The 24,648-nt window shown below is 42.8% G+C and overlaps 4 protein-coding genes across 7 annotated transcripts in view; 3 read left to right on the top strand and 1 right to left on the bottom strand.

Annotated features, from left to right (window-relative positions):
* LOC110382828 (uncharacterized) overlaps positions 1-9,451 on the top strand; it is a 39,076-nt gene extending 29,625 nt beyond the window's left edge. For both annotated transcript variants that reach the window (XM_049842799.2, XM_021343530.3), the window contains 2 exons: positions 7,345-7,563; positions 8,423-9,451. In XM_049842799.2, coding sequence (XP_049698756.2) covers positions 7,345-7,550 — 206 coding nt within the window. In that variant the 3' untranslated portion in view covers positions 7,551-7,563; positions 8,423-9,451. The remainder of the gene's footprint in view (positions 1-7,344; positions 7,564-8,422) is intronic.
* Positions 4,176-13,942, bottom strand: LOC110382829 (delta-1-pyrroline-5-carboxylate dehydrogenase, mitochondrial). 2 transcript variants are annotated; one of them, XM_021343532.3, is made up of 4 exons: positions 11,137-13,942; positions 10,276-10,530; positions 9,689-9,829; positions 4,176-7,601 (listed from the first exon to the last, which is right to left on the bottom strand). In XM_021343532.3, exons 1-4 carry the CDS (start codon positions 12,370-12,372, stop codon positions 7,551-7,553), a joined length of 1,683 nt encoding a protein of 560 aa, XP_021199207.3. In that variant the 5' UTR covers positions 12,373-13,942; the 3' UTR covers positions 4,176-7,550. The 2 variants fall into 2 exon arrangements, with proteins under 2 accessions (XP_021199207.3, XP_021199206.3); XM_021343531.3 differs by lacking the exon at positions 4,176-7,601 and adding an exon at positions 9,442-9,621.
* Positions 13,943-14,266: 324 nt separating this feature from the next.
* On the top strand, positions 14,267-17,195 carry LOC110382830 (delta-1-pyrroline-5-carboxylate dehydrogenase, mitochondrial). Its single transcript, XM_021343533.3, has one exon. The coding sequence runs from the start codon at positions 14,775-14,777 to the stop codon at positions 16,473-16,475; it is 1,701 nt and encodes a 566-aa protein (XP_021199208.2). The 5' UTR covers positions 14,267-14,774; the 3' UTR covers positions 16,476-17,195.
* A 4,835-nt stretch (positions 17,196-22,030) lies between these two features.
* On the top strand, positions 22,031-23,924 carry LOC110382827 (protein OPI10 homolog). Of its 2 annotated transcripts, none has more exons than XM_064034564.1 (4): positions 22,031-22,257; positions 22,332-22,585; positions 22,673-22,790; positions 22,876-23,924. In XM_064034564.1, the coding sequence occupies exons 1-4, from the start codon at positions 22,219-22,221 to the stop codon at positions 23,074-23,076; spliced, it is 612 nt and encodes a 203-aa protein (XP_063890634.1). In that variant the 5' UTR covers positions 22,031-22,218; the 3' UTR covers positions 23,077-23,924. The 2 variants fall into 2 exon arrangements, with proteins under 2 accessions (XP_063890634.1, XP_021199204.1); XM_021343529.3 differs by having other exon boundaries at positions 22,034-22,257; positions 22,332-22,584; positions 22,681-22,790.
* The last annotated feature ends 724 nt before the right edge of the window (positions 23,925-24,648 follow it).

The following is a 24,648-nucleotide window of genomic DNA, read 5'->3' as shown; positions in this document are numbered from 1 at the left end:
GGCGAGCCACACAGATGAAGTATCACTATTGATATTTGCACTCACAGCGTGAGGGAGTAAAACCCACCGCGTTCCTCCTTCCCTCTTCGTGGTTCATGTTTCGCAGTTTGGAATTAAGGAAATTTATTACTAACGCAAATATAGTTTAAATAGTAAGTTACGGGACTATTGCTGCTTTTTGGACACACTCAGAGACACTCTGAGTGCGAGGGTTTGATTCGCAATTTTTACACAAGTGGTTGTTTGTGCGGCACGTGTGCGTCCCACAGACGTGCAATGGTGCGGCCCGGCACGGGGCCCGGCGCGGGGCCCGACGCGGGGCCCGGTGCGGGGCCCGGCGCGGCGCCCGGACTGCGTGGACGGCGAGACCTTCGTCTGACATCGCGCCTCGCCCGCTATGCTCGACGAAAATCTACATCAATTAATATTTTAGTAAAATTATTATACATATTATAATTTATCAATGTAAATTGAGCTTGATTGAGTAAACAAGACACCGCTTTGTTTTGCGCTCGCGTTATTTGATTCCTTGTAAGCTGAGTGCCACGCAACTTCGACACTTGCGTGGCAGACGTTAATGCGCCTGCACTAGTAGAGCTCGCTCGATGGTTATTTGTTGTGTGCGATCGACGCGCATGCAGACGATGTAGAATTGATTTCAACCCAACACCTTACATTCATGCTTAGAACGAGGCAGATGTAGACACGGTAGCGACGTAAGCGGCGCACATAGGGGTATTTTGCATTTCTAGCCGGACGAAACTATAAGTGCAGTTTTTTCTGTAATATTTACAGACAACCATTGAGAAGGCCTTAATCCAAGAGTGAGCGTTATGGGCTGACACGATGATAAAATGAAAGAATATTCATGATTTGGAGGTTTTATTGATTAACTAATTATGTACATAAAAATCATATTGAACAAGTTTGTAGTAAGAGCCCCCTGGTATGCTAAAAACAATAAATAAGCGTGTTAAAAAGAAAACATTTAATAACTCGCTTGAAGTTTTGTCGAAAGTAGCACCTATACCCCGCGCGGCGAATGATGATCCCTATGACAGTTCATTAGCGCTTAACATTGTAGTGACGGCAGTGGCGGCGTAGCATCGGGTGGCACCCGGGGCGTACTACCTATTGAGCACCCCGTCCCTCCCCAAAAAACGACAAAATATAATCACGGGCTAAAATTGTAAATTAAAGTACTTAAAAATCGTGTAGAAATCATTCATGGTGCTTTTTGCTAGGTTTAACATAAAGAAACCGGAGACAGATCACTGCAAACTTATAAAGCCCTAGCGAAACGATCCCGTGTCATTTGAGTTTTGAGACTTAAAATAACTCAAACATGTTTCTAAAAAACCAGCGTCCAGTGAAAAAGCCGCGAGCGGAGAGAGCGCGAAATTTTTGAGTTTTAGAACAGTAAAGTCCCTTAAAGAGTTTAAAAGAAAGAGGCGTAAAGTGGAAAAGTCGCGAGCGAAGTGAGCGCGAAATTTTTGAGTTTTACGACAGTAAAGTCCCTTAAAGAGTTTAAAACAAACAGGGGTAAAGTGGAAAAGCCGCGAGCGTAGCGAGCGCGAAATTTTTGATTTTTGGGACTCAATAATACCTAAACAAATTAGAAAAACCACCGTAATGTGAAAGGCGCGAGCGGAGCGAGCGCGAAGATTTTTGAGTTTTGGTACACAAAAGTCCTCCACTTCCTAAACAACTTAGAAATCGTCAGCGTAGAGCGTCAGTTGTTTTTGCTTTAACTTTTTGTTAGATTGAGGACTCAAGAAGTAAACGCAGAAGAAGTTTTTTTCTAAGTTTGAGGAATTAATTTAAGTAATCAGGAAACAGAACAAAAATAAACAAGAAAGAGAGGGGTGACAGCCGGACTGTGTCACCCCTCTCAGTGTTGCCTCGACGTCTCGCGCATGCACTGTTTTGGTTTTGTTTGAATATCGTGCATTTAGTGAACCTAGGCTTTGCAGATTAGAATGGCACCCTCAGTGACTTGTCAATTTTGCCCGTGCCATCCTGGTCGTGCAGATATGTGCCGACCGAGATGGCACCCCCTTAGACGTGGCACCCGGGGCGGACCGCCCCCTCCGCCCCCCCCTTACGCCGCTACTGAGTGACGGCCTGTCACAACAAATCCTTAACAGGCCCATTAAAAAAATCGAAAACATCATAATTGTGTACATTTGTAAATTATACTAATGAATATTAAGAAATTATTACGTAATGTTCGGAAATAATGGAAAAAAACTCAATCGAAATGTACATGGTACGTGCTGCAAAAGTTACGTCGTCAAGCTGTTATCGAAAGTAAGTCGGTTAAAAAGGGACACATCGATAAACAAAATATCAATAATTTGTTGGAAGAAAAAAGACGGATCACAATCCATACAATATTGCCCCGGCATTTTGCAAAACCGAAAATCAACAAATAACAGCGAAAACAGAAACAAAACTCAGCTGGAAATTATGAATTCTTTAAAATTAAATTCAAAAAGAATTCTAAAAATTATTCTCTTTAAATTGTGCAATTTTAATAAAAATTAATGTACAATAAAATAAAATATAATAAAGCCGTCGAACGACCTGGCTGAATGACATGACCTTTTTCTAACAGAATTTTATCGAAGTTTCGCATCACTATTACTACTGTCAGTTGAAACGTCATACGGATCATGATTCGCCGCGCCGGGTTGTAATGTGTGTGATATCTATCATCTGACAGTGCTTGTAATACGTTACAACATACATCGTTAGCCGGAAGCACTCGGTAGAAAATTATAAACCCTGAAAATTACTATTCATTAAAAAACTGTTTAAAAATTTTGCACTTTAAAATTGATTTTAAACATTAGTCAATCTAACAACTGTTTTTACCTGTATTATGATAATCCATAATAGTTTTGGTTAAAAGGCTGAATGCACCCAAAACACTATTTCTCTCTGAATTTAAAATTTGATTTTTTTTTGAGAGAGAAAGAGAGAGAAGCCTGTTGACGCGATGTTCGTAACATACATATAAATTAATAGCTTTAACACGAGTTGAGTAATCAAAAATAAAAATTAACCAAGTTCTGTATTTACATATGGACTCGTTAATGTTACAAATTTTATCAATGTATAGTTATCGGCACGGATATTGAGCCCTGACCTTCACCTGCGCAGAAGCGATTTACTGCCTTATTGCCTTATGCGTACGTTGCGCAAAGCGATCCCCACTCCTCCGCCGAGAGCTCAATATCCGTGCCGGTAACTATACGTTGATAAGTAATACAGATATTTTTTTGGAAGATCATTTTAGAGGTAAGTTCACAATTTTTGTAACGAGAAAACTTTTCGACAACGTTCAAGATTTATATATTTTTTTCACCGTCAGAAACTGTATAGATTTGGCCAAAAAATTGTTTGAGGCAAGCCAATTTCGGCATTCAGCCCCTCAACTCACAATAAAAAAGCTCTGAGGTATCAAACACGGTACGTTTTTAATGTAGTCAGTAATAGGGCTTTCAATACCGGTATTACGGGATCCCGTAATACCGTGATCACGGATATATTTTGGTCTTTTTTCAATACCGGTATTGACGAGCCAATACCGTGATTACGGTATTACAATCTTTTTATAATTTTAATTATTGTGGTGTGTTGTAATAAGTAGCAGGAAGTTGTATTAAATAAGATAAATAACTACGTACTCGTAAGATGTCATCATCATCCTCCGAGCCTTTTTCCGCCAATCTACTTGGCAACGCTGCAGGGAATCTAGACAGAACAGACCATATATCAATCGAGTCAAAGGCCTTCTCATAGTCCATAAATGCTAGACACAGGGGCTGATTATACTCTTCGGTCTTCTGTATAATCTGCCGCACTGTGTGGATGTGGTATATGGTGCCGTATCCGCTCCGAAACCCAGCCTGCTCCGGTGGTTGCAATTCGTCGAGTATTCGCGCAAGTCGGTTCGTGATCACTCTTGAGAACAGCTTATATACGTGGCTTAGGAGGGAAAGTCAATAATTCTTATAATTCTTCAGCAGGATTTTGTCTCCCTTTTTGAAGAACAGGACGACAACACTCCTACTCCACGCCTCTGGAGTTCTCCTTTCAAACAGGACGGCGTTAAAAAGCTTCTGGAGCTCCCCCAGTAGCTCTAGAATCCTCATTTCCGGGATCAGGTCGAGATGCATGCGATGCGTATAACCGGCCATAGAAGTTTTCCACTTCCGAAAGGACTGCCGGCACCGAAGAAATGACTTCTCCACTTGTTGTGGTCAGCTTCGTCAAGTGGCTTCTTCCAAGAGATTGTACGAACACCTTTGACCCCCGATTCAGCTCAATTGCTCTTTCAATGTCAAGAGTATTGGAGCACCGTAGGTCGTGTCGTACGTGCTTGTTGATCTCTTGGTTTAGAGCCCGCTTAGCTGACGAAGTGACAGGCGGGTTTTCACGTCGTTTCTTCATAAGCCCTAATGTCTCTTCCGAAAGCTTTGATTTCTTGCCCTTACGCTGCTTGTTACAGAATATCGACCCTTCCTCCCTGAGGATCTGAACCACATATTCGTGGCTCTGGTGTCGTTTCCAACGTCTGTTGTGGTTTCCACGGCGGCAAATTTGACTGGAAAGTTTCAGATCCTGAAATGGTTTGGAGCAGTGTTGGTCGGAGCCTAGCCTTCATCAGACGAAAACGTTCGGCCTTGAAGTTGATATTCAGAGAGCCTCGGACAAGTCGGTGATCGCTACCGGTATTAAACCTATTGATCAAGGAGACGTCTCTGACTATGTGCTTCTTGTTCGTCATGATGAAGTCAATCTCATTTTTAGTCATAGTGTCGGGGCTATGATTGGACGCTTTTTGAACTAAAGGATTGTGTTTTAAAAGTTTTATTCGATCTAAAATTAAACCCCGATTTCAAATTAGACGAATTCGATTTGACAATATTAAAAAATATTTACAACAGCCTTTCTGTAGTCAAAGTAACTGTATTAAAAATTTGAAAACGGGATGCCAATTTACTAAAAGCGGATATTGCGCTAAAATTTATGTTGACGAAGTTAGATGGTCAAGCTTGCAAGCAATGACTTAAGTCAAAATCTTGCAAAAGCACTTCGAAGACGCATAAAGGAGCTATCTGGAATATTGCAATATTAGCATGACCGACAATACCGTGATCACGTGATCACGGTATTGAAATTTTTAATACCGGTATTGATACCGGAATTGAAAAAATCCGGTATTTGAAAGCCCTAGTCAGTAACTTCGCCCGGCTAGGAGTGCAAAATACCCGTATGTGCGGCGGCCAGTTGGCCTGTCTGTCATGGATATACTAGGCATCAATTCATAGAATAGTAGATATTTCTTTTTTAAAATTTGTTTTTTTTTTAAGAGCTTTCGAAGATCCTACCTCCTGCGGGATCTTCGCGAGTGATTTTAAATATCTCTTCTTCCGTTTTAGCTGACTCTGACATATCATAAAAAGTTTGATTAAGTACGCACTTCGAGGGAGCAAAAGTAAGACGGCGTACATGAAATGCCCCTTTAGCGGAAATGCAACTCCTGAAACTATATGTATTGGATCAACACCTATCCCCACAATAAAAAAGCTTAAATAACTCCGGATGCCAACGTAGAGACCGATGTAACAGGAGTTATGTGTGATACTCGTATGCCCAAAAGAACAAAGGGTAAAGCGTACAAAACAGCCGTCAGGCCCGCCTTACTGTACGGTTCCGAATGCTGGACAGTCAAGAAAATGCATGAACAGACAGCACATATAAATGAAATGAAGATGCTGCGCTGGGCAGGTGGGGTGACCAGAATGGACAGAGTTCGGAACGAATACATAAGGGGGAGCTTTAAAGTTGCATCGATCACGGACAAAATGACGGAAAATCGCCTTAGATGGTATGGCCTTGGCCATATTATGAGACGAGACGGAGACCATATAGTAAAAACCGCACTAAACTTGCCAGAACAAAAGAGAGGTAGAGGCCGCCCGCCATTGACCTGGTGGTCAAACATCGAAAGAGACCTTAAGAAAGCCCAATTGCCAAAACTGACAACCCAGGATAGACCAACCTGGTACCGTAGTGTGAGGAGACCCGACCCCAGATAACGGGAACAGGGACGGAAGATTTTTTTTTGAAATTTCTTTTTTAAAATTATGTTTTTTTTGCTCGTTGCTTCATTTTTTTCTGTTTTTAACTGACGGATAAAAAGGGGTGTCATAAGTTTGGCGTGTTTGTCTGTGGAATCTCCCGAACGGTGAAGCTATTTAGATTATAAAAGGTAACTTATATGCGAGTGTGCTTAGACTCGTGTGGATGAAAGTAGAGTAGCATAACCGAACGTCTACAAATATAATCGGGTGGGGGCTCAATGTTCTGTTAACGATTCTGGACCACCATTTTTTTTTTGCGCACTGCTTAAAATTCATTCCTGTATAAGCCCAAACACGAGGTAGTTTACGTATTCAGATGTCGAGTTCCCTCGACCTTCTCTGGTTTCCATCATCAGGTCAGCTCCAAACCTTCACTGTTGCAAAGGTCTCGTCAATACGAATAATATATGCCCAAACACGAGGCAGTTCACACATTCAGTTGTCGAGTTCCCTTGACCTTCTCTGGTCTCCATCATCAGGTCAACTTCAAACCTTCACCATTGTGTATTGTTATCAGACATACACCTTAGTGTCAAGTTTTTACCCTACGTTTGCCTACAATATTCGAAAGTTGCCTTCGATTTCTCAGGGTTTCCATCATCAGATCCTGACCTGATGATTATGGGACCACCTGGGAGGTAAACCCTTTCGAACAAAAAACAAATTTGTAAATCAGTCTAGGCGTCTTCGAGTAATCGGTGAACATAAAAATCCCGACGAATTGAGAACCTCCTCCTTTTTGGGAAGTCGGTTAAAAAATCTTACTAATGATCTACCACGAATCAAACATGGCTTCCCGGTTTTTCTACATTTTTCATTGAAAAATAAGAAGAAAAACATTGTATTTGTCGTTAAGTATATTTTGAGGGTGCTCAATAGAAAGTCGTCGCAGGCGCCATGCTACGCCGCCACTGTGTAGAAATTGAACAGATACAACTGGATTCGCTATACCCATACATGATAATTATAAAGTATTGACTATTTACATACCGATCCTGTTTTATGGTTTTGGTATGTAGTCGGAAAGCTTCGTACAAACTGGACGTTTCAATGTGCACAATGTAATCACATTTTGGACTCTACTATCTTTCCTGGCTATGCTACAGTACGCGCACATCGGAACAGCAAGTCTGTACGAAGCTCCCTATAGGTGGACACCGTCACCAGCAGAGCGCATGCATGTTCGCAGCGTCGGCGGCACTGTCGCGCTACACGCCGCACAAGACGGCGGGCGCCGCCTTCCAGCTCGGCGTGACGCGGCGCGCGGAGGGCGAGGCGCGCGAGGCGGAGGAGCCGGCGGAGGCGGAGGCGGAGGCGGGCGACGCGCGGCCGTGCGGCGCGGACGCGCGCTCGTGGAGCGAGGCGCGCACTCACGCCACGGACCTGCTGTTCTAGTCACACGTCGCAGGTACTCGCACTGTGCCCGCTGGCCTCTCTAAAGTTTGACTGGTCGATAAAAGATAAAAAGTCATTTATTCAAACTAGCCTGAAAATCAGCACTCTTTGAAGGTCAAATTTACATAAGAAAAGCCCCCAAACCCACCACACCACTTACTATGTTTTTGCTGGGAGGAATTTGCAGACATCATTACCTGAGAGAAAACAGCATTCCGCAAGGTATAATAAATGTTCTCAAATACTGGTATAGACATCAAACTAACTATGTAAAATGAGCAGGTAGTCTACTCATCCTTATCAATTAAATTGTGGAGTCAGGCAGGGGGGACTTAGCTCCCCTATGTTATTTAATATTTATGTGAGGGAATTGGTTCGTGAGCTCAACAACATCAACGTCGGTTGCTCCATAAACCGTCAAATAGTCAACAATATCAGTTATGCCGACGACATGGTGTCGTTAAGCCCTTCCAAAAGTCAAGTGTTGCACTCGAGTGCAAAGATTTTTCACCTTGTGCTCTTTTGATTCCCTCGCTATCGCTCAGGATTCAAATTTTCGCTTGCTCGGTCATCCAAATTGAACCCGCGGTCAAAAAGCAACTTTGCACTCTTGTATAACAAATAACTAAGTATTATTGATGTCCTTTTAGATCTGCTAACTACATGGTGCAGCTGCACATTGCTGGCTACAGCGGAGCGATGTGCGGCTGTACCTAGTTCTAACCGCTATACTACAATAAAGGCTGCACCTACCTCTAACCGAAGATACGAATATAAAACTAAGTGTAGCCGCCTGCACCTAGCTGTAGCTAGCTAGAAATAGGTGTAGCCGCGGTTCGATTATGAAGGTTTTAACGTTGAGAACTGGTCAGGTCGCCGAGACTCCGGATGGCAGAGACACGAGAGCGACGGCTCCGGCGCTGCAGCCTGCTCAAGTACTTCGCGTAGGTTAACGTGCATCGAGTCATATCCGTAGGTGCCTGTCGATACATTGCTGTCGACCTACTACACGTTATCACTGGTAACCACGCCCGACTGATTAGCTGATAACGGCAACGCAACTTTTGACATTTGGAAGCATTTAATAAAAATATATGTATTTTAATATAATAGGGTGTAGATATAATTAGTTGTTACTAAGTCTATGAGGGTGCATAGACAATTATAGAAGCTGTGAGGCGTGACCGCGGGCTGCGCGGCTCGCCCTTGTATTGTGATCGCGCTCTACTCATTCCATGGCATTCCTAATTTGTACAGTCTTTTATTGACAATTTTATAAAAATTTACAACATTTAACTGAATTGTTATGACAAACAAACTTAATGTATAATTGAAAGAAAAGGCGTATATTTTTATAGTATTTCTTATGGTATATTATAATGAATGAATACAAAATGTGTTTAGATTCCTTTAGTTAGTGAGTATTATTGTAACCGACATCGATATACGCTAGGAGCTGTGCCTCGGTGCCGGCCGACACGTCGCCGCACTGGCCACGTTGTCACAGTGTCATAATTATATAATATTGTTTGTAACGCTTGCGCTGACCGCGGCGCAAGCGCAGGCCGCCCGGCCGACACTTGCCAATGCCTAGTTATATCGTACTTTATGCATATTATGACATTTAGGTGATTCTTCAATGTAGTAGTTTTAACTGATATGTACTAATGCAATATATTGCGATTATTCTTTGTAAGTAAACTCAGGTGCGCACCGGTGAGATCTTGATAGTGATTTATAAGGAACGTGTACAAAAGAAGTTATAATATGTAATCATTAGTAGTAGTCGATAGATGCCGATGGTAGACGCTGCAGCCGGCGGACAGCCGGGCCGCGCTATCGCATCCTATACCCAACATGTAAACATTCTGATTTGCAATAAAACATGGAACCGACTCAAACTGACGTTTTATTACATAGCATCCACTACAACAGCACAGGAGCATCACTTGACCACGACGGTGGGCGGCATCTCGTCCATGTAGGAGTAGGTGACGTCAGAGCTCGTGCGCAGCGCCTCCTTGATGGAGCGCTCCGTCGCGAACTGCAGCAGGTACGACATGGCGCCCGCCTGCAACACGTCCAGCTCAGCACCGGGCCCCGGGCCCCGCGCCCCCCGGGCCCCGCGCCGCACTCACCTTGGCGCCGCTGGAGCTGGACTTGCGCGTGCCGCCCACCGACTGCTGGCCCGGCAGCTCCTCGGAGCAGCGATCGTTCAGGTACAGCGTGGCCGAGAAGTCACGCAGCGCGCCCACCGCCCACTGCGCCCACGCCGAGTCCTGCGTCCGCCCACACTCACGTTTCAGTAATCTACTCTTATTGAAATCATTAATGGAAAACAACCCATTCCAAACTGCGCTTATGTACAATAAAAAAAATGCTGCAAAGTACCCATTTTATATTAATATATTTCAGAGTTCAAAGTCCGTGATAAAAACTATCCTAAGTTATTTCTCAAGGTCAACTCTATATCTATACCTTATTTTATTTTTATTAAAGTCAGTTTCAATCAGTGGCTTAGACGTGAAAGCGTAACAGACAGACAGATATAAAATTGTATAATTTTTACAGAATTTCAGAGTTACTTTCGCATTTATAATATTAATAGGGATAAATGTGTTAGTTTTTGCCTAATAACAATTTTTTAGCTGGCATTTATTTGTACTCCAAAGCGGTTCAGGCGTTTCTTTTATCGTTCAGTAATCGAGATCGTGCGGTTACTCACTCGAGCGAATATAGAGCCCGTGATGGCGTAGCGCGTCTGCGCCACGGCCCACACGAGCGCGTCGGGGTCTTTGTCGGGGAAGCCGCACACGGCCAGCACGGGCCCGCGCAGCTCGTCGCACATGAGCTCGTGCGTGGGCTCGGGCACCAGGAACACCGTGGGCTCCACGAAGTAGCCCACCGCCGGCTCCGTGCGCCCGCCGCACACGCGCCGCACCGTGCTGTCAGCTGCCGCGCGCTCCAGGTAGCAGCATACCTACACCCGTATTTAATCGACTAATATGTTCTTACTCTGACCCAAAACACAATAACTATGAGCAGAATACTTAGCCGAGTGACGAGCAAGCGATGCGGTAAATGCTGTTTCTCCTTACAATCAGGGGCCCGTAAGAATTCAAAATTGAATAGAAATTGAATCGCAATAGCAGTTTTAACCATATCGGGCATTCTGCTACTAATAGAAGACCAATCGTATTCCAATGACATTCGATTGGTTTGCGATTGGTCTGCCATTTGGTCTACCTATACGGTAGTTTGCTCTACAATCATATTGCAATCGTAAGTAGGTACCTAATTTGCAGACAATGTGATTCATTATTGAATGACAGAAAAGAATAAAAACGTTTATTTTAAAGAAAAAATAGTGGAATGCCACATACGCTTTAATCGTAGGTAATTGAGTCGTGATTGGATCTCAGTCGGATGTGAATCGAAGGCCACTTAAGTAAAATAGCAGAATCGTGCCCCTGGGTGACTCAAGATTGTATGATCTAATTCAGTTCCTGGCCTTATGTTTGTTTTTTGAAACCGCATCGTCAGATAAGTTTAGGTAAGATATAATTATAATAGGTAGATGGAAAACCTTATAGTATGCGTCTTTCGAAGCGAGCGCTGACGTGAAACATCTGTAGTCGAGCGGATGGCAGACCACGAGCGATTGCGCCACCTGCGCGAGGGCTTGCGTGAAGCGGTCCAGCACCGACTCGGCGACGAAGACGCGCGAGCACGACGTCGCCTTCTGCCCCGCCATCTCGAAGGCCGCGCGCGCCGTGCACGCCACGGCGTTGGACAGGTTGGCGGACGAGTGCACCACGTGGAAGTTCTTCCCGCTGCCCGTGCCAACGACACGCGGAAACCGGAGATAACTATGTATGCGATCCCCAACTGTGCGCCATATATGTTCGAGTGTGCGTGTCGTACCCCCGAAGGTAATACCCGCCAGGTCCGTGCTCGAGCACACCGCCTCTAAGAATCGGTTCTCCTCGGCGGGCACGAAGTTGATGACGCCGGGCGGCAGCCCCGCACACTGCAGGCACTCGAGCACGCGGTAGCACGCCAGTACCGAGTGGTCGCTAGGCTTCCAGACCACACAGTTGCCTAAAATCGTTGGTATGATAGCCAGCTGTGCGGCGTGGGCGAGCGAATTGTCCGGCGTGATAGCCGCCCAGAATCCCTCGAGGCCATGGTACTGGTTGTGATTGATTGCCTGCTCGCCACCGTCGATCACGCTGTTACCCTTGGTGAGTTCCCGCATGAAATAGCATCCGAACCGCAGGTAATCAATCAGTTGACACATGTTGAGCTCTGCCTGGATCGCCGTCATCGCCTGTCCGATGATGGCGGCCGCGATGACCCGCTGGCGGAACACGCCGGCCAGCAGGTCAGTGGCGCGCTCTAGTACGCCACAGCGCTCGTCCACCGACGTGCGCTCCCAGCTGGGCTGGCAGGCCGTGGCCATCTCCATGGCCATTGTGATTGTATCCGGCCACGCGCGATGGTAGTACGCGGCAATTTGCTGATGGTCAAATGGCATGGGCTGCACGCAACAATCCCCGGAAATAGTTTTCTCCGGGCCAATGATGAGAGGGATGGTCTCAGGGCTGCGGCTGAGCGTGGTGAGCTCGTGCGTGAGGCTGGTGCGCTCGCGGGTGCCGGCGCAGTGCTCCAGCACGCGCTCGTTGCGCGGCGCCTTGGGGAACACGGAGCACTGCGGCTGCAGCGCCGACGCCGGCCGCGCCGCGCGGGCCAGCAGCCGCACCTGCACCACGCCGCACAGTCGGCACACTACGCGCAGCTCTACTGACACCACTCGGATCATGCTCGCTCAATATTCTATTTTGCTTTACACTATAATTTTGAATTTTAAACCTACAGAGAGTTTTTACCTAACGATTTTTTTACTATGTCAAAAATAGAAGTTCTGTTTGTTTTTGTGACTACATATCATACTGCGATTATTGACACTTTGTTCGAAAGCAAAGAGGTAAGACCGATAATTAATAAAAATTCAGATCAGCGGTCGGTGGAGTTATTTCTTGATCTCAGGTATGACAAGATGCGTGTTCCTGTGCTCTCTAAAGAGCCTTCTATTTTTTTGTGGCGAGACTTCAAGATGAGCACGTAGGTATAAGCCCACGCACGCAGTTCGTATATTAAGCACGTTGCAAGCTAACGGTACTGTTTCCTGCGAATGCGCAGTAATAAGCCTTTTAATCCTGACGATAAGCGGAAGAAAGTGCGCGAACAGCTAGTCATCATCTCCCGAGCCTTTTGCCAATATAGTTGGAGCTTCCAGTCTTATCGGATGCAGCTGAGTTCCAGTGTTTGACAAGAAGCGACTGCCTATTTAGTTGGGTACTCACTTAGAAGTGTAGCACGTAACGTATCGGATACGGTATCAACCTGCAAGTGGGTACGGCTCGTCCACGGTCCTCACGAGCACACTGCGAGCCGCCTTTGTGTTCGCAGTGAAACCGCCACTCGCAGCGGGCTCGTGCCTACGTACTCACTTGATACCGTATCTGATACGTTACGTCCTACACTGCTAAGTGAGTACCCAGCTTTTGACCTCGTCAACCCAGTTACCCGGGCAACCCAATACCCCTTGGTTAGAATGGTGTCCGACTTACTGGCTTCTGACTACCCGTAACTACTGCAAAGGATGTTCAATGACAGCCGTGACCTACAGTTTAACCTGCCCTCCGAAACACAGTCATGGTATCTAAGATGTCCTTAGTAAGTAGGTGCATACAAACTTAAACAAGTTGGATTGGTACCTACTTGCCTGACCTATTTTCGAACCTGCGCACTCGTACTTGAGAGGTTGGTGGTTAAAAGTGTGGGAACTGCTAGTATGTAAATGTAATCCACATCAGATTGCCACTTTCCCGCTCAAGTCGGAGTTCTAAAAAGACTGTTGTCGTTTTTAGGGTTCCGTACCCAAAGGGTAAAACGGGACCCTATTATTTTCGCTCCTCTGTCGGTCCGTCCGTCCGTCTGTCACCAGGCTGTACCTATCTCATGAACTGTAATAGTTAGAGAGTTGAAATTTTCACAGATGATGTATTTCTGTTGCCGCTATAAAAACAAATACTGAAAACTATAATACAATGAATATTTTAGGGGGCTCCCATACAACAAACGTGATTTTTTTCTCATTTTCTAAATAATGGTACGGAACCCTTCGTGCCTGATTCCGACTCGCATTTGGCCGTTTTTTTAAGGCTGCCCGCCCACCACCGACAATTTGTGACCGATCTTTTTTACAAAAAAAAATCGACTTCTAAAAACAAAAAATCTGTCTGAGCATTGCTCTACAGAAGACAGTTTCCGGAGGAATCGCCTATTTTTATTTTGCAAACATTTTATGAGATTCGATTAAAACTAATAAATAGTGTAAACTTGGTTTACCATCGTCATCATGTACCTGTTTCAAAAAACTTTTTTATATTTGAATTTCCCGCTATCAGTTGAAGTATTCGTCTTAAAGAATAAGCAGAAATTAAAGACATATTAAATCATTCTCTTATAACTACACTGAAATTCAGAATCGAATCTGAGAAAAACAGAAAACAAGCTTTGAAATATATTTTTAACCAAGAACATTTTAACACAGTGCATTAAATATTATGCGCAGCTGGTTGCGCAATGCGCATATCGCGCACGCAGTGCTTCTTTCTTTTGCTTCGGGTCGGTAGTAGCAAACGTCATCGTCTACTAGCCCTAGGGCCTCAAGTCTAGTCTAATCCCCGTCGGCTTTAGTAATCTCTGGTCTATTAAAAGCTCAGTATAGTTGTGCTGTACATAAAAAAATATCGAATATAATAAAAGAATCTCAAAAATATTACCATACCTACTGTATCGATTTTAATAACATCATCGCTTCTCTCAGTCAGAAATGTCAAACTGAGACTTTATAAAATTTCATTTATTGTGATTCTTGGAGTAATTAAGAGTGAAATAATTCAATCAAATCATATTGTAAAACCTACGTATAGCTATGTGCCACTCTTTTCACTGCAAACAAAATGTGATGGATTAGTGAAGGTCACAGCTTCCGTGGAAACAAGTATCGACGTCAGTTACCGTATCCGCGCGTTTTAGACTTGAGCGTTTGTGAACGACACGGTTTACGTAACGAGAGCTTGACATTACTTTTCACGGATAAGGTGAATAAAATTCTTATTGTACCAAGGGAAAGAATTAGTGAACTACACCAAGATGTTAAGCGTATGGACGAGGACAACACGCGCAGGACGCGTTCTGGAGCGCTCGCTGTCGAGTATCGTAGAATTGCCCAAATTCCAAGACTTTGGCGTACAGAATGAACCAGTGTTGGAGTACCGGGAGGGCAGCGGCGAGCGCGCCGCCCTGGCCGCAGAGCTGAAGCAGACCGCCGCAGTCACCGAGGAGGTGCCTATCGTGATCGGCGGCGAGAGTATCCGGGAGGGCGAGCCGCGGTTTCAAGTGATGCCACACAATCATTCCAAGAAGATTGCCAAGTTCTATTATGCAAGTGAAAAAACCATACAAAAGGCTATTAAAGTGTCGGTCGACGCCCAGGCGCGTTGGGATCGCACGCCGCTGCAGGAACGTATTCGTATTTGGCAGAATGCTGCTGAACTGATGGCTGGTGCCCACAGGCAGAAGCTCAACGCTGCCACCATGTTGGGTCAGTCTAAGAGCGTCATCCAAGCTGAAATTGATTCTGCTGCAGAACTAATTGACTTCTTCAGATTCAATGTATACTTCTTAAAAGAGAACGCTAAATACCAACCTATTTCTGAAAACCCTTCAGTCACAAGAAACTCTCTACGTTTCCGTGGTATTGATGGATTTATTGCAGCTATAAGTCCTTTCAACTTTACAGCTATTGGGGGTAACTTGGCATATACACCTGCTCTCATGGGTAATGGTGTAGTGTGGAAACCCTCAGACACAGCTCTTTTATCTAACTGGAGGATTTTTAACATTATGCGTGAAGCAGGACTCCCAGATGGAGTTGTTAACTTTGTTCCAGCAGATGGACCTACTTTTGGACGCACAATCACATCATCTCCGGACCTGGCAGGTATCAACTTTACTGGTTCCGTACCAACATTCAACTGGCTTTGGAATGAAGTTGGAAAAAACCTAAGTCGTTATCGTAACTATCCCAGACTTATTGGAGAGTGTGGAGGGAAAAATTATCATTTTGTGCATCCTTCAGCTGATATTCAATCTGTGGTCACTGCCACCATTCGGTCTGCATTTGAATACAATGGACAAAAATGCTCAGCCTGCTCAAGGATTTATGTTCCCAAATCTCTTGCTGAGCCAATTAAGAATGGCTTAATTCAAGAGCGCTCCAAATTAAAGATAGGCGATCCTGCAGACTTCAAAGTATTTGCAGCAGCGGTCATTGATGATAAGGCCTTCAATAGAATTACCGGCTACATAAAGAATGCGAAGAACAACCCAAAAAATAAAATAATTGCTGGAGGTGAATTTGATGGCAGCAAAGGCTACTTTGTACAGCCCACTATCATTGAAACTTCGGATCCACATGATAAACTGATGACTGAAGAGATCTTTGGACCTGTGCTTACTATGTATGTCTACGATGACCGTGAAGTTGACAAGGCAATGGCTCTCATTGGATCATCAACCAAGTTTGCATTAACAGGGGCAGTATTTGCTATGGATAAAACTTTCTTGCAAAAGGCTCTTGATGAGCTCAAGATGACAGCTGGGAACTTCTATATAAATGACAAATCAACAGGATCAGTTGTTGGGCAGCAGCCATTTGGCGGGGGTCGCATGTCCGGCACAAACGACAAGGCAGGTGGGCCTGGCTACGTGATGCGCTGGACCACACCCCAGTCAATCAAAGAGACCTTCGTGCCTCTGCGCGATATCGACTACCCCTACATGCGGGACTAAACTCGGAAAATAACAATACCCTTTGAAATTAAAGTATCAGTACAATAATAATAACCACAAACATATTCAATAAATTATTTATCAATATGACCTACTTAAGATTGCAGAATAATTAGGCTTAATAGATGTTATATGATATGTTTTCTCACAATGTAACTACAAAGTATTATTTCTTTATGTATTGATTAGATATTTAGAGATTTAAAATAACTATAATAGAGTAAATAAAAGTAACAAATTACAATAATATACACAAGAACAATGGGTGTATAATTCGTAAAAGATTGCTTGTGTATAATGTTGTAAGGTAAACAAAAATGAATAGGGTTACCTGTTATGTGAAGTAGTGCACTTATTGCATTAGACTTGTTGATTATAATGGTGAAATTAATGATGTAACTATTTGTGTAACTTGTCTGCAGCGGCGACTGTCCGCGCTCGCTATCGCCCTGTGACTGTCTCTTATCAATTCTTATTTGCTCTTAGTTCTTATCAGTAACTATTTTATTTATGTAATATTTGATTTCCAGCTTCGCCTGCTCTCTGCCTCTAATAATTGCATTTATGCTTTTTGTTACCTTAGTACTACTCGTTTGTTGTTTAAACGTAACCATTGTTTGTTATTTAGTTTATCATTTCAGGTGCTAGTTCCTGTTACTTGTTTACCTATATTACTAAGTTGATCTTTAATTCCAATAAAATATAATATATGAATAAGAATTTCGTTTTATTTAAGTACCTAATAGGCGTTTATGTAATAGGCATTTTTGAACAAAGGCTGTTCATAAATATTTTTCCGGTTTTGTGAAATGGCGATACAAGATCGTTATTTTTTAGAACACTAGAGTCTAGGTCCTAGACAGCTTCTTATACAAGACAACATATCTACTAACACTGTAGACAGTGGTGGATTTACAAATTTGCCGCTAGTAGGCCATTCAATTTTTGCCGCCCCTAATGGCTGATTTACAGAGTCAGTAACTGACGTCAGTCCACTGACAAGTCAGTGCTGACCCGGCACCTGTCATGGCTGATTTACATTGAGTCAGTGCTGACCCGGCACTGCCATCGTGTAAATTGATATGAAGTCAGTACTGACTTCAATATACGAGTTCGCTCCCCCTCCGCTCGCGCCAGTGCTACTGACCGCGTGTAAATACGCCCAAGTCAGTGAAGTCAGTCGCTGCCGCTCTATTGAATAAGTACCACGCTTCCTCGCTCCGTTGGGCATACCAGAAGCTAAAAAAATGGGTTGCCTGTAAAGTCGGTATACGGGCGAAAGTTTTACGTGACAACGACGTCTGTCTCTCTCGCTCTTAGGCGGGCTAACCATGCCCGAGTGGAAGGGACGCGTGCCTCTCACTCGCTCTCATTGTGAGCGCATAACGTGAGCGGAGCGTAACGCAGTTTCTTGAAGTGTCACCCGGCAAACCAATTTATAAGACGTTGTCACGTCAAAATGTCAGCGTAATTTCGAGTTTCACTTTGGCTGGCAAGGCTCTCTCATAAATGTGTCTAGACGCTGAACAGAGCCTGATAATAACATAAGCAAATCGTCAAAGTTTTTTGGCGTCATTCTTAAAGCCAGTTTGTATTCTTTAGTTAGGGTCTTCAGTTCTCAACTGGGTTAACAACAGAGAACCCCCGGTTATGTCTCTGTCCTCTATCCATTTTCTAATCCAAATTCGTTTCTCTTTAGATATCTGATATCTCTTCTTCACACGTATCACTTAGTTCTTGCATCATTACTGAGGTACATTTTCTTAACAAATTATTAACTTTTATTTTTTGCTGTTTTCTAGAACTCATTTTTCCGCACTGACTACGAACGTGTGTACACCAAAAGAAATATCCTCGACTACTGACGAAACACTGGGGCCCGATTCTCCTAAGTTAATAATGTCAAAATCGAATAGAAATCGAATCGGAATATGATCGCAATAGCAGTTTTAACCATATCGGGTATTCTGCTACTAATATAAGACCAATCGTATTCGATTGACATTTGATTGGTGTGCGATTGGTCTGCTATTTCGGTGATTTTGGTCTATACGGTAGTTCGCTGTACAATCATTTTGCAATCGTAAATCATTTGTAGATAAAATGATTCATTATTGAATGACAGAAAAGGATAAAAACGTTTATTTCAAAGAAAAAATAGCGGAATGCCACATACGCTTCAATCGTAATCGAGTCGGGATTGGATCTCAGTCGAATCGAGTCGAACGTGAATCGTATGTCGCTTAAGTAAAATTAGGAGAATCGGGCCCCTGATTTCGTGTAAATAGCACGCGTCAGTTTTCGGCGCCTACACTGACGTCAGTTACTGACTCAATGTAAATCAGCCTTAATGGTTGTGAGTATTTGTGAGTGATAAGTTCACTACTGTCAGTTATAGATTATTTTTGCTTTCCGCTATGAACCGAAAAACTTAATGTTAAAAATTCATTTAATTCATTTAAAGTTCATTTAAAGTTAAAAATTCATTTAATCTGAAAAAACCTTAATTTGAAACATCTTCGTCACGATATCGCACTAAAGTTATAAAAAGGAATTAAGTCGATACCTACTTATTTGTCACGTTTTTCCACTCACGACTTTTGGAAGCATTTATGTTGGTTTTCGTCGACTTGTCTTCTAAAATTTTAGCCGACTCGGCAACAAGCTGGCGCAGTATATCCTGAATGACATGAAATTTGTATCAATGAAAGTAATTTGGATAACGTAGCTACATACTATGGTTGTTGCCATGCCAGTGTGTAGGTATGTAAAGTTCGACTTGTGGCAATTTATCTAGTATCCTGTCCTGTCTGTCTAGGCGGCACTCAAGCTTATGTTCGAGGGTTTGCCCCGCACAATTTTTATGCATCTTTTAACTCGTCAGTAGTCACTAAAATGTTCCACAAAGTGATAAACTAACCTTTTCTTCTGTTGTCCAATTTTCACCTCTTTTCTTCCTCTGCGTTTCCATTATTGCGTTTTTTTTATATAATATTTTATATAGTACAAGAAAAAATAATTTAAAAAGGCCGTGAACAAAAAACAAACTTTTCAACCGCCGTAACTTTGTTGAAAATTTTCAACTCAAGTCAAACTGCGCGCGCAGCTAACAGTTAATTCCGTTATACGTACCTTGCTCGATAGTTTTTCCAAAACGGAATAATAGGTTTGTGTGTATAAATGCATACTATTTAAAATATATAAACACTTTTAAATAAAAAAAAGTTTTATTTTCAATTTAATAGATACATTGAAATACACGTATCAACATATAGTAAAAAGGAACGGCACATAGAATGCTGAACGACTGATCGAATAATTTAAAAATTTTTTGCTTATTATCTGTGGATATTTTTTCAACCATAGACGAATCGAAGTACTTAACAGTCTTCTCTTAGTCTACGTTTTGTAATAAGGATGTAAAGACTATCGTAAGTACCGTAACAAACCAAGACGACTTCAGTCTGGTTTAAACCACTACTTGCGGCAGTTTTTATAATAAGAGGGAACAAGTTTATTTGACAGCGACTTTAAAGGCTCCAGCAGACCGGATGCGTATGCGTAGACGTAAGCGTAGTCACGCGCGTAGTTACGGCGTAACCATGAGTTGTAATGTATGGAATGGACAGGCCACACCGCTTGCGTAACGACGCGCACGTCTACGTTACGCAAGCGGTGTGGCCTGTCTCATACATTTCCATACATTACAACTCATGGTTACGCCGTAACTACGCGCGTGACTACGACGTGGTTACGCATACGCATCCGGTCTGCTCGAGCCTTAAAGCGTAAAACCTTTGTAACTTTTATAGCCGGTTTACACTCTCGCGCGAGTGGCGAGGCGAGCTGCGAGGCGAGGCGCGAGGCGAGAGTGTAAACGCTTCCTCGTCCCTTGCCTCGCAGCTCGCCTCGCCACTCGCGGCGCTCGCCTCGGAGGCGGTTTTTTGGGCACGAGTCAAAGGGATGCGAGCATTGCAAACCGAACGCACGAGAGGGAAAACAGGCACTCGCTACCTCGCGAGCTGCGAGACGAGGTACCTACGAGGCGAGGCGTGATTTGAGGCGCGAGGCGAGAGTGTAAACTCGGTATTAAACGGCTCAATCGATTTTCATAAAACATGTCTAAAAACATTTGCCCGTAAAACACCTGTATAATACAAAAAAAATACTAAATTGAAATCGGTTCATTCGTTCAGGTGCTATGATCAAGTATGTTCCAGAGGCGGGGTAGCATCGGATGGCTCCCGGGGCGGACTAGATACCTATTGAGCACCCCCCAAAAAAAATCGACACAGACATTTTGGTGATTTTGTTCTATACGGTAGTTTTCTCTACAATCATTTGCAATCGTAAATCATTTGCAGACAAAATGATTCATTCTTAAATCACAGAAAAGGATAAAAACCTTTTCCCACCTATGTTGGGGTCGGCTTCCAGAGGCCCGATTCTCCTAAGTTAATAATGTCAAAATCTAATAGAAATCGAATCGCAATATGATCGCAATAGCAGTTTTAACCATATCGGGCATTCTGCTACTAATAAAAGACCAATCGTATTCGATTGACATTTGATTGGTGTGCGATTGGTCTGCTATTTTGGTAATTTTGGTCTTTACGGTAGTTTGCTGTACAATCATTATGCAATCGTAAATCATTTGCAGACAAATGATTCATTATTGAATGACAGAAAAGGATAAAAACGTTTATTTCAAAGAAAAAATAGCGGAATGCCACATACGCTTCAATCGTAAACGAGTCGGGATCGGATCTCAGTCGAATCGAGTCGAACGTGAATCGTATGCTGCTTAAGTAAAATTAGGAGAATCGGGCCCCAGTAGTCTAAAGGCCCCAGTACACGTTGCCCCAAGTGCGGCCAATACACGCCATCACCAATGTGTACACGGGGTATTGGTGCAGGTTGGCGGACATTTGTTAAGGTTGGCGCGCATTCGGCGAGTTGTCGGTTTTTTGGGCACACATCAAAGGAATCTTGGCCCAGCTTGGCGTGTGGTGTTTACACATTCGGCCAATATTTGGTTCGTCACTGACCGCTGAGGATAGTACACTTTTGTGTTGCGTGTAAAAATAAATATAGTAGTAAATAATATAGTAGTGTAGTATAATATAAATATATGTTATACAAATAAACAGCCGGTATAGTAAAAATAAACAGCCGCAGCCGTAACTACCTCGACGTCCATCGCAAGTGGTTTGCCAGGCAGCAATGAGCCATGCGCCAATGTGTAAACACCATTTGATCGTGGCCTACATTTGTGCGTTGCGCAGCTTGGCCCAACACAGGCCAACGTGTACTGGGGCCTTAACCAGATGCATCTGAGTACCAAGAGCGACTGGCTACTGTCAATCGGACCCCCTCAGCCCAGTTACCCGGGAAACTACTTTCTTTTAATTGCATTTTATTGTAGATCTATGGACCCCGACCCCTTAAGTTACTCTTATACTGTATCTACCTAAAAGCTTCGTAATTACGACAAAAAAACACTGCAAACTTCTGACCACAGATTGTTTAAGACATTGACTGACTGACATGACATTTACGACATTTAATTTAATAACACCACCGCGATATAGCTACATACAACAAGGTGTAGAATCTAGAAAGAAATATCAGCAGGCGAACTGGGGAAAAATGTTTCTAGAATAAAGTGGAATTCAAGCTGTTTAGGTTATTGTGTGTAAAAGGACTATTTATTAGTTGGATTATTACAATTAAACAGATTAAAATGTCAAATGTGTTTGGTTTAATTGTATCGGGTCGTCTCGTAAGTAAAACCAAAATTCTAAATGAAGTTTTCATGTGAAGCCTGTAATGATTAGTTTTTGTTTGTGTTTATAGGTGCAGACAGACTTTGCAACGTTGTCAGATACTCAGTTCCTTATTACCATCACTGAGGCGGACAATATAAACCATGCGGTGGTGTTCTTAACGGGAGTCGCGCCGCTGCCGGTCGGCACGGTGGGCATGGTGTACTGGAGCTGGCCGGATCCCGCGGCTCCTCCCAACTGGCAGCTTCTCGGTCATATATCTAATACGAAACCTTCTGCCATTTTCAAAATAGGAACTTTAAAGAAGCTACATGAACTATCTAGTAAGATTCTTTGATTAATAGGTACTGTAATCAATTTCAATAATAATGTTTGTTACAAACCGGTGCTTTACCCACTTTTATCCTTATGGTTTACAGGTGACAATAAATTCATAAGTGCTTTTGGGCAACAGCAGATTTGTCATAATGCACAGATTGGTATATCCATTGAGCCTGAATCTAATGTTCAACTGGTAGCTTCTTCCATTGTAAGTAATAAGTTCTACAATAGCATGAATGTCAAGTCAATAAGCACATTGTTATAAACGTTAAATACATAAACCAATGTTTCAGGCCCAGCAACAGAATAATTACATAACGTTTGCCCAGAAGATGTTAGAGAATCTAGTGAACTTTGTGGCGTCATTCTCTGTGACACAGGAGCAGATGACAGCCACACCAGGAGTGTCGTACATACCACTCAACACTCTGCACACGTGGTACCAGAACTTTGAGCGGAGACTACAACAAAACCCCAACTTCTGGAAAAACTAGTACTAATGTCTGCTAACCAGGGGGCTTAGTGCCAACATGCATGTTAAATGTTGACTTAATTGTGTAGTATTTACTTTTAGTAATGTTCATTTAATTCATCATCCTCTGAGCCTTTTTCCCAACTTTGTTGGGGCTGATTTCCAGTCTAACTGGATTCAGCTGAGTACCAATGCTTTACAATGTTTATTTAATTGAAGCTGCCATTCGTGTATGCTTGTCTTGTCAGTGCTGCCAAAACTGGTTTAAAAGGAAATATTTGAATCATGTGAGCTAACATCCATCTCTTAAATTAAGCCAAGTTGTTATCATAATTTTGAGAACATTTCTCTTGTAACATGCACACTAGGCCCTAAGGAATTCAATGCAATGTCTAGAATTATGTTCAGGTTTTTATTAATTGAATGTAAACAATTTGAACCATCTTCAATTTCTGTGTGACTTTAGTACACCAGTCAGTGTAGTGATGACTGGTAACATATTATTATAACCATATTAATATATGGAATTTTAGGTTACGTATAATTTGTAATTTCATAGGTGATGTGAAAAATACAAGTAATCGACTTTGAATAAAACTGCACTTCATTTAAAATAGTTACTAACAGCAATACTATGTATGTCTATTCTTCCACACCACAGGTGAAGAACAAGGCACTTTTTTCTGGTGTTTCAGGAGGCCTATTTGGCCTTATACAATAAATGCAACAGTTTCACTATTACCTATAATACACTTTCTTAGGGAATAGTTCGTAGTTTTATGAAATGCATCATATGAACCACTGCTGCGTTTAACTACTACATATTTTACAAATGCAATAAAATTTATAATAACATGATGTGACAGGTTATTGACTGTTTTTTTTTAATTCACTATTGCGCACCAATAGGTACCATAGCAAAGTCGAGTTTGTCGTAATGGAAACCTTATTGAGTGAACGAAAATGTTTTATCGACGAAAGACTGCTTGCAAATAACAATTTTATAATAAAGTTTTATGAAATCAAGAGTATTTTTGCTAGTTTACGATAAAGCAAATGTAAAACCCCTCCATAGTGTTTGAAGCAACTTACAAGTGATAAGCTGCGAATCCACTAAAGGCAGTCTCAGGGGCGCGATTCTACTAATTTTACTTAATACAAGCGACATACGATTCACATTCGACTGAGATTCAATTACGATTGAAGCGTATGTGGCATTCCGCTATTTTTTCCTTTAAATAAACGTTTTTATCCGATTCTATGATTCAAGTTTTTATCCGTTTCTATGATTCAATAATGAATCATTGTAAATTATTTACGATTGCAATATCATTATCTTATATCAGTAGAAGAATGCCCGCTAAAGGTGTCTACACACCAAAGCCGCTGATGCCGGCGGCACAGACCGGCGGCCCAACCCGCCGGCCGTATTTTGTACAATCATGCCGCCGGCTTTCATAGAGTATTTGACAATTACTAGAACACCACATGCCGCGGCAGTCGTGCCGCCGGGTCAGCGGCTTTGGTGTGACCCCTTAAGGTTAAAACTGCTATTGCGATTCAATTTCTATTTAATTTTTTACCCACGACGGAA

The sequence above is a fragment of the Helicoverpa armigera genome, chromosome 5 (genome assembly GCF_030705265.1).
Source record: "Helicoverpa armigera isolate CAAS_96S chromosome 5, ASM3070526v1, whole genome shotgun sequence".
NCBI lineage: Eukaryota > Metazoa > Arthropoda > Insecta > Lepidoptera > Noctuidae > Helicoverpa > Helicoverpa armigera.
The sequence above is the reverse complement of the archived record's forward strand: the minus strand, read 5'-3'. Positions and strand labels throughout refer to the sequence as shown.

Coding starts and splice junctions, on each gene's coding strand:
- LOC110382829 (XM_021343531.3), bottom strand. CDS start 12,372: ATGATCCGAGTGGTGTCAGTAGAGCTGCGCGTAGTGTGCCGACTGTGC. Junction 9,830..10,275: donor CGGGCTCTATATTCGCTCGA/GTGAGTAACCGC, acceptor GGGCGGACGCAG/GACTCGGCGTGGGCGCAGTG. Junction 9,622..9,688: donor CCAGCTCCAGCGGCGCCAAG/GTGAGTGCGGCG, acceptor GACGTGTTGCAG/GCGGGCGCCATGTCGTACCT.
- LOC110382830 (XM_021343533.3), top strand. CDS start 14,775: ATGTTAAGCGTATGGACGAGGACAACACGCGCAGGACGCGTTCTGGAG.
- LOC110382827 (XM_064034564.1), top strand. CDS start 22,219: ATGTCAAATGTGTTTGGTTTAATTGTATCGGGTCGTCTC. Junction 22,258..22,331: donor TAATTGTATCGGGTCGTCTC/GTAAGTAAAACC, acceptor TTGTGTTTATAG/GTGCAGACAGACTTTGCAAC. Junction 22,791..22,875: donor AACTGGTAGCTTCTTCCATT/GTAAGTAATAAG, acceptor CCAATGTTTCAG/GCCCAGCAACAGAATAATTA.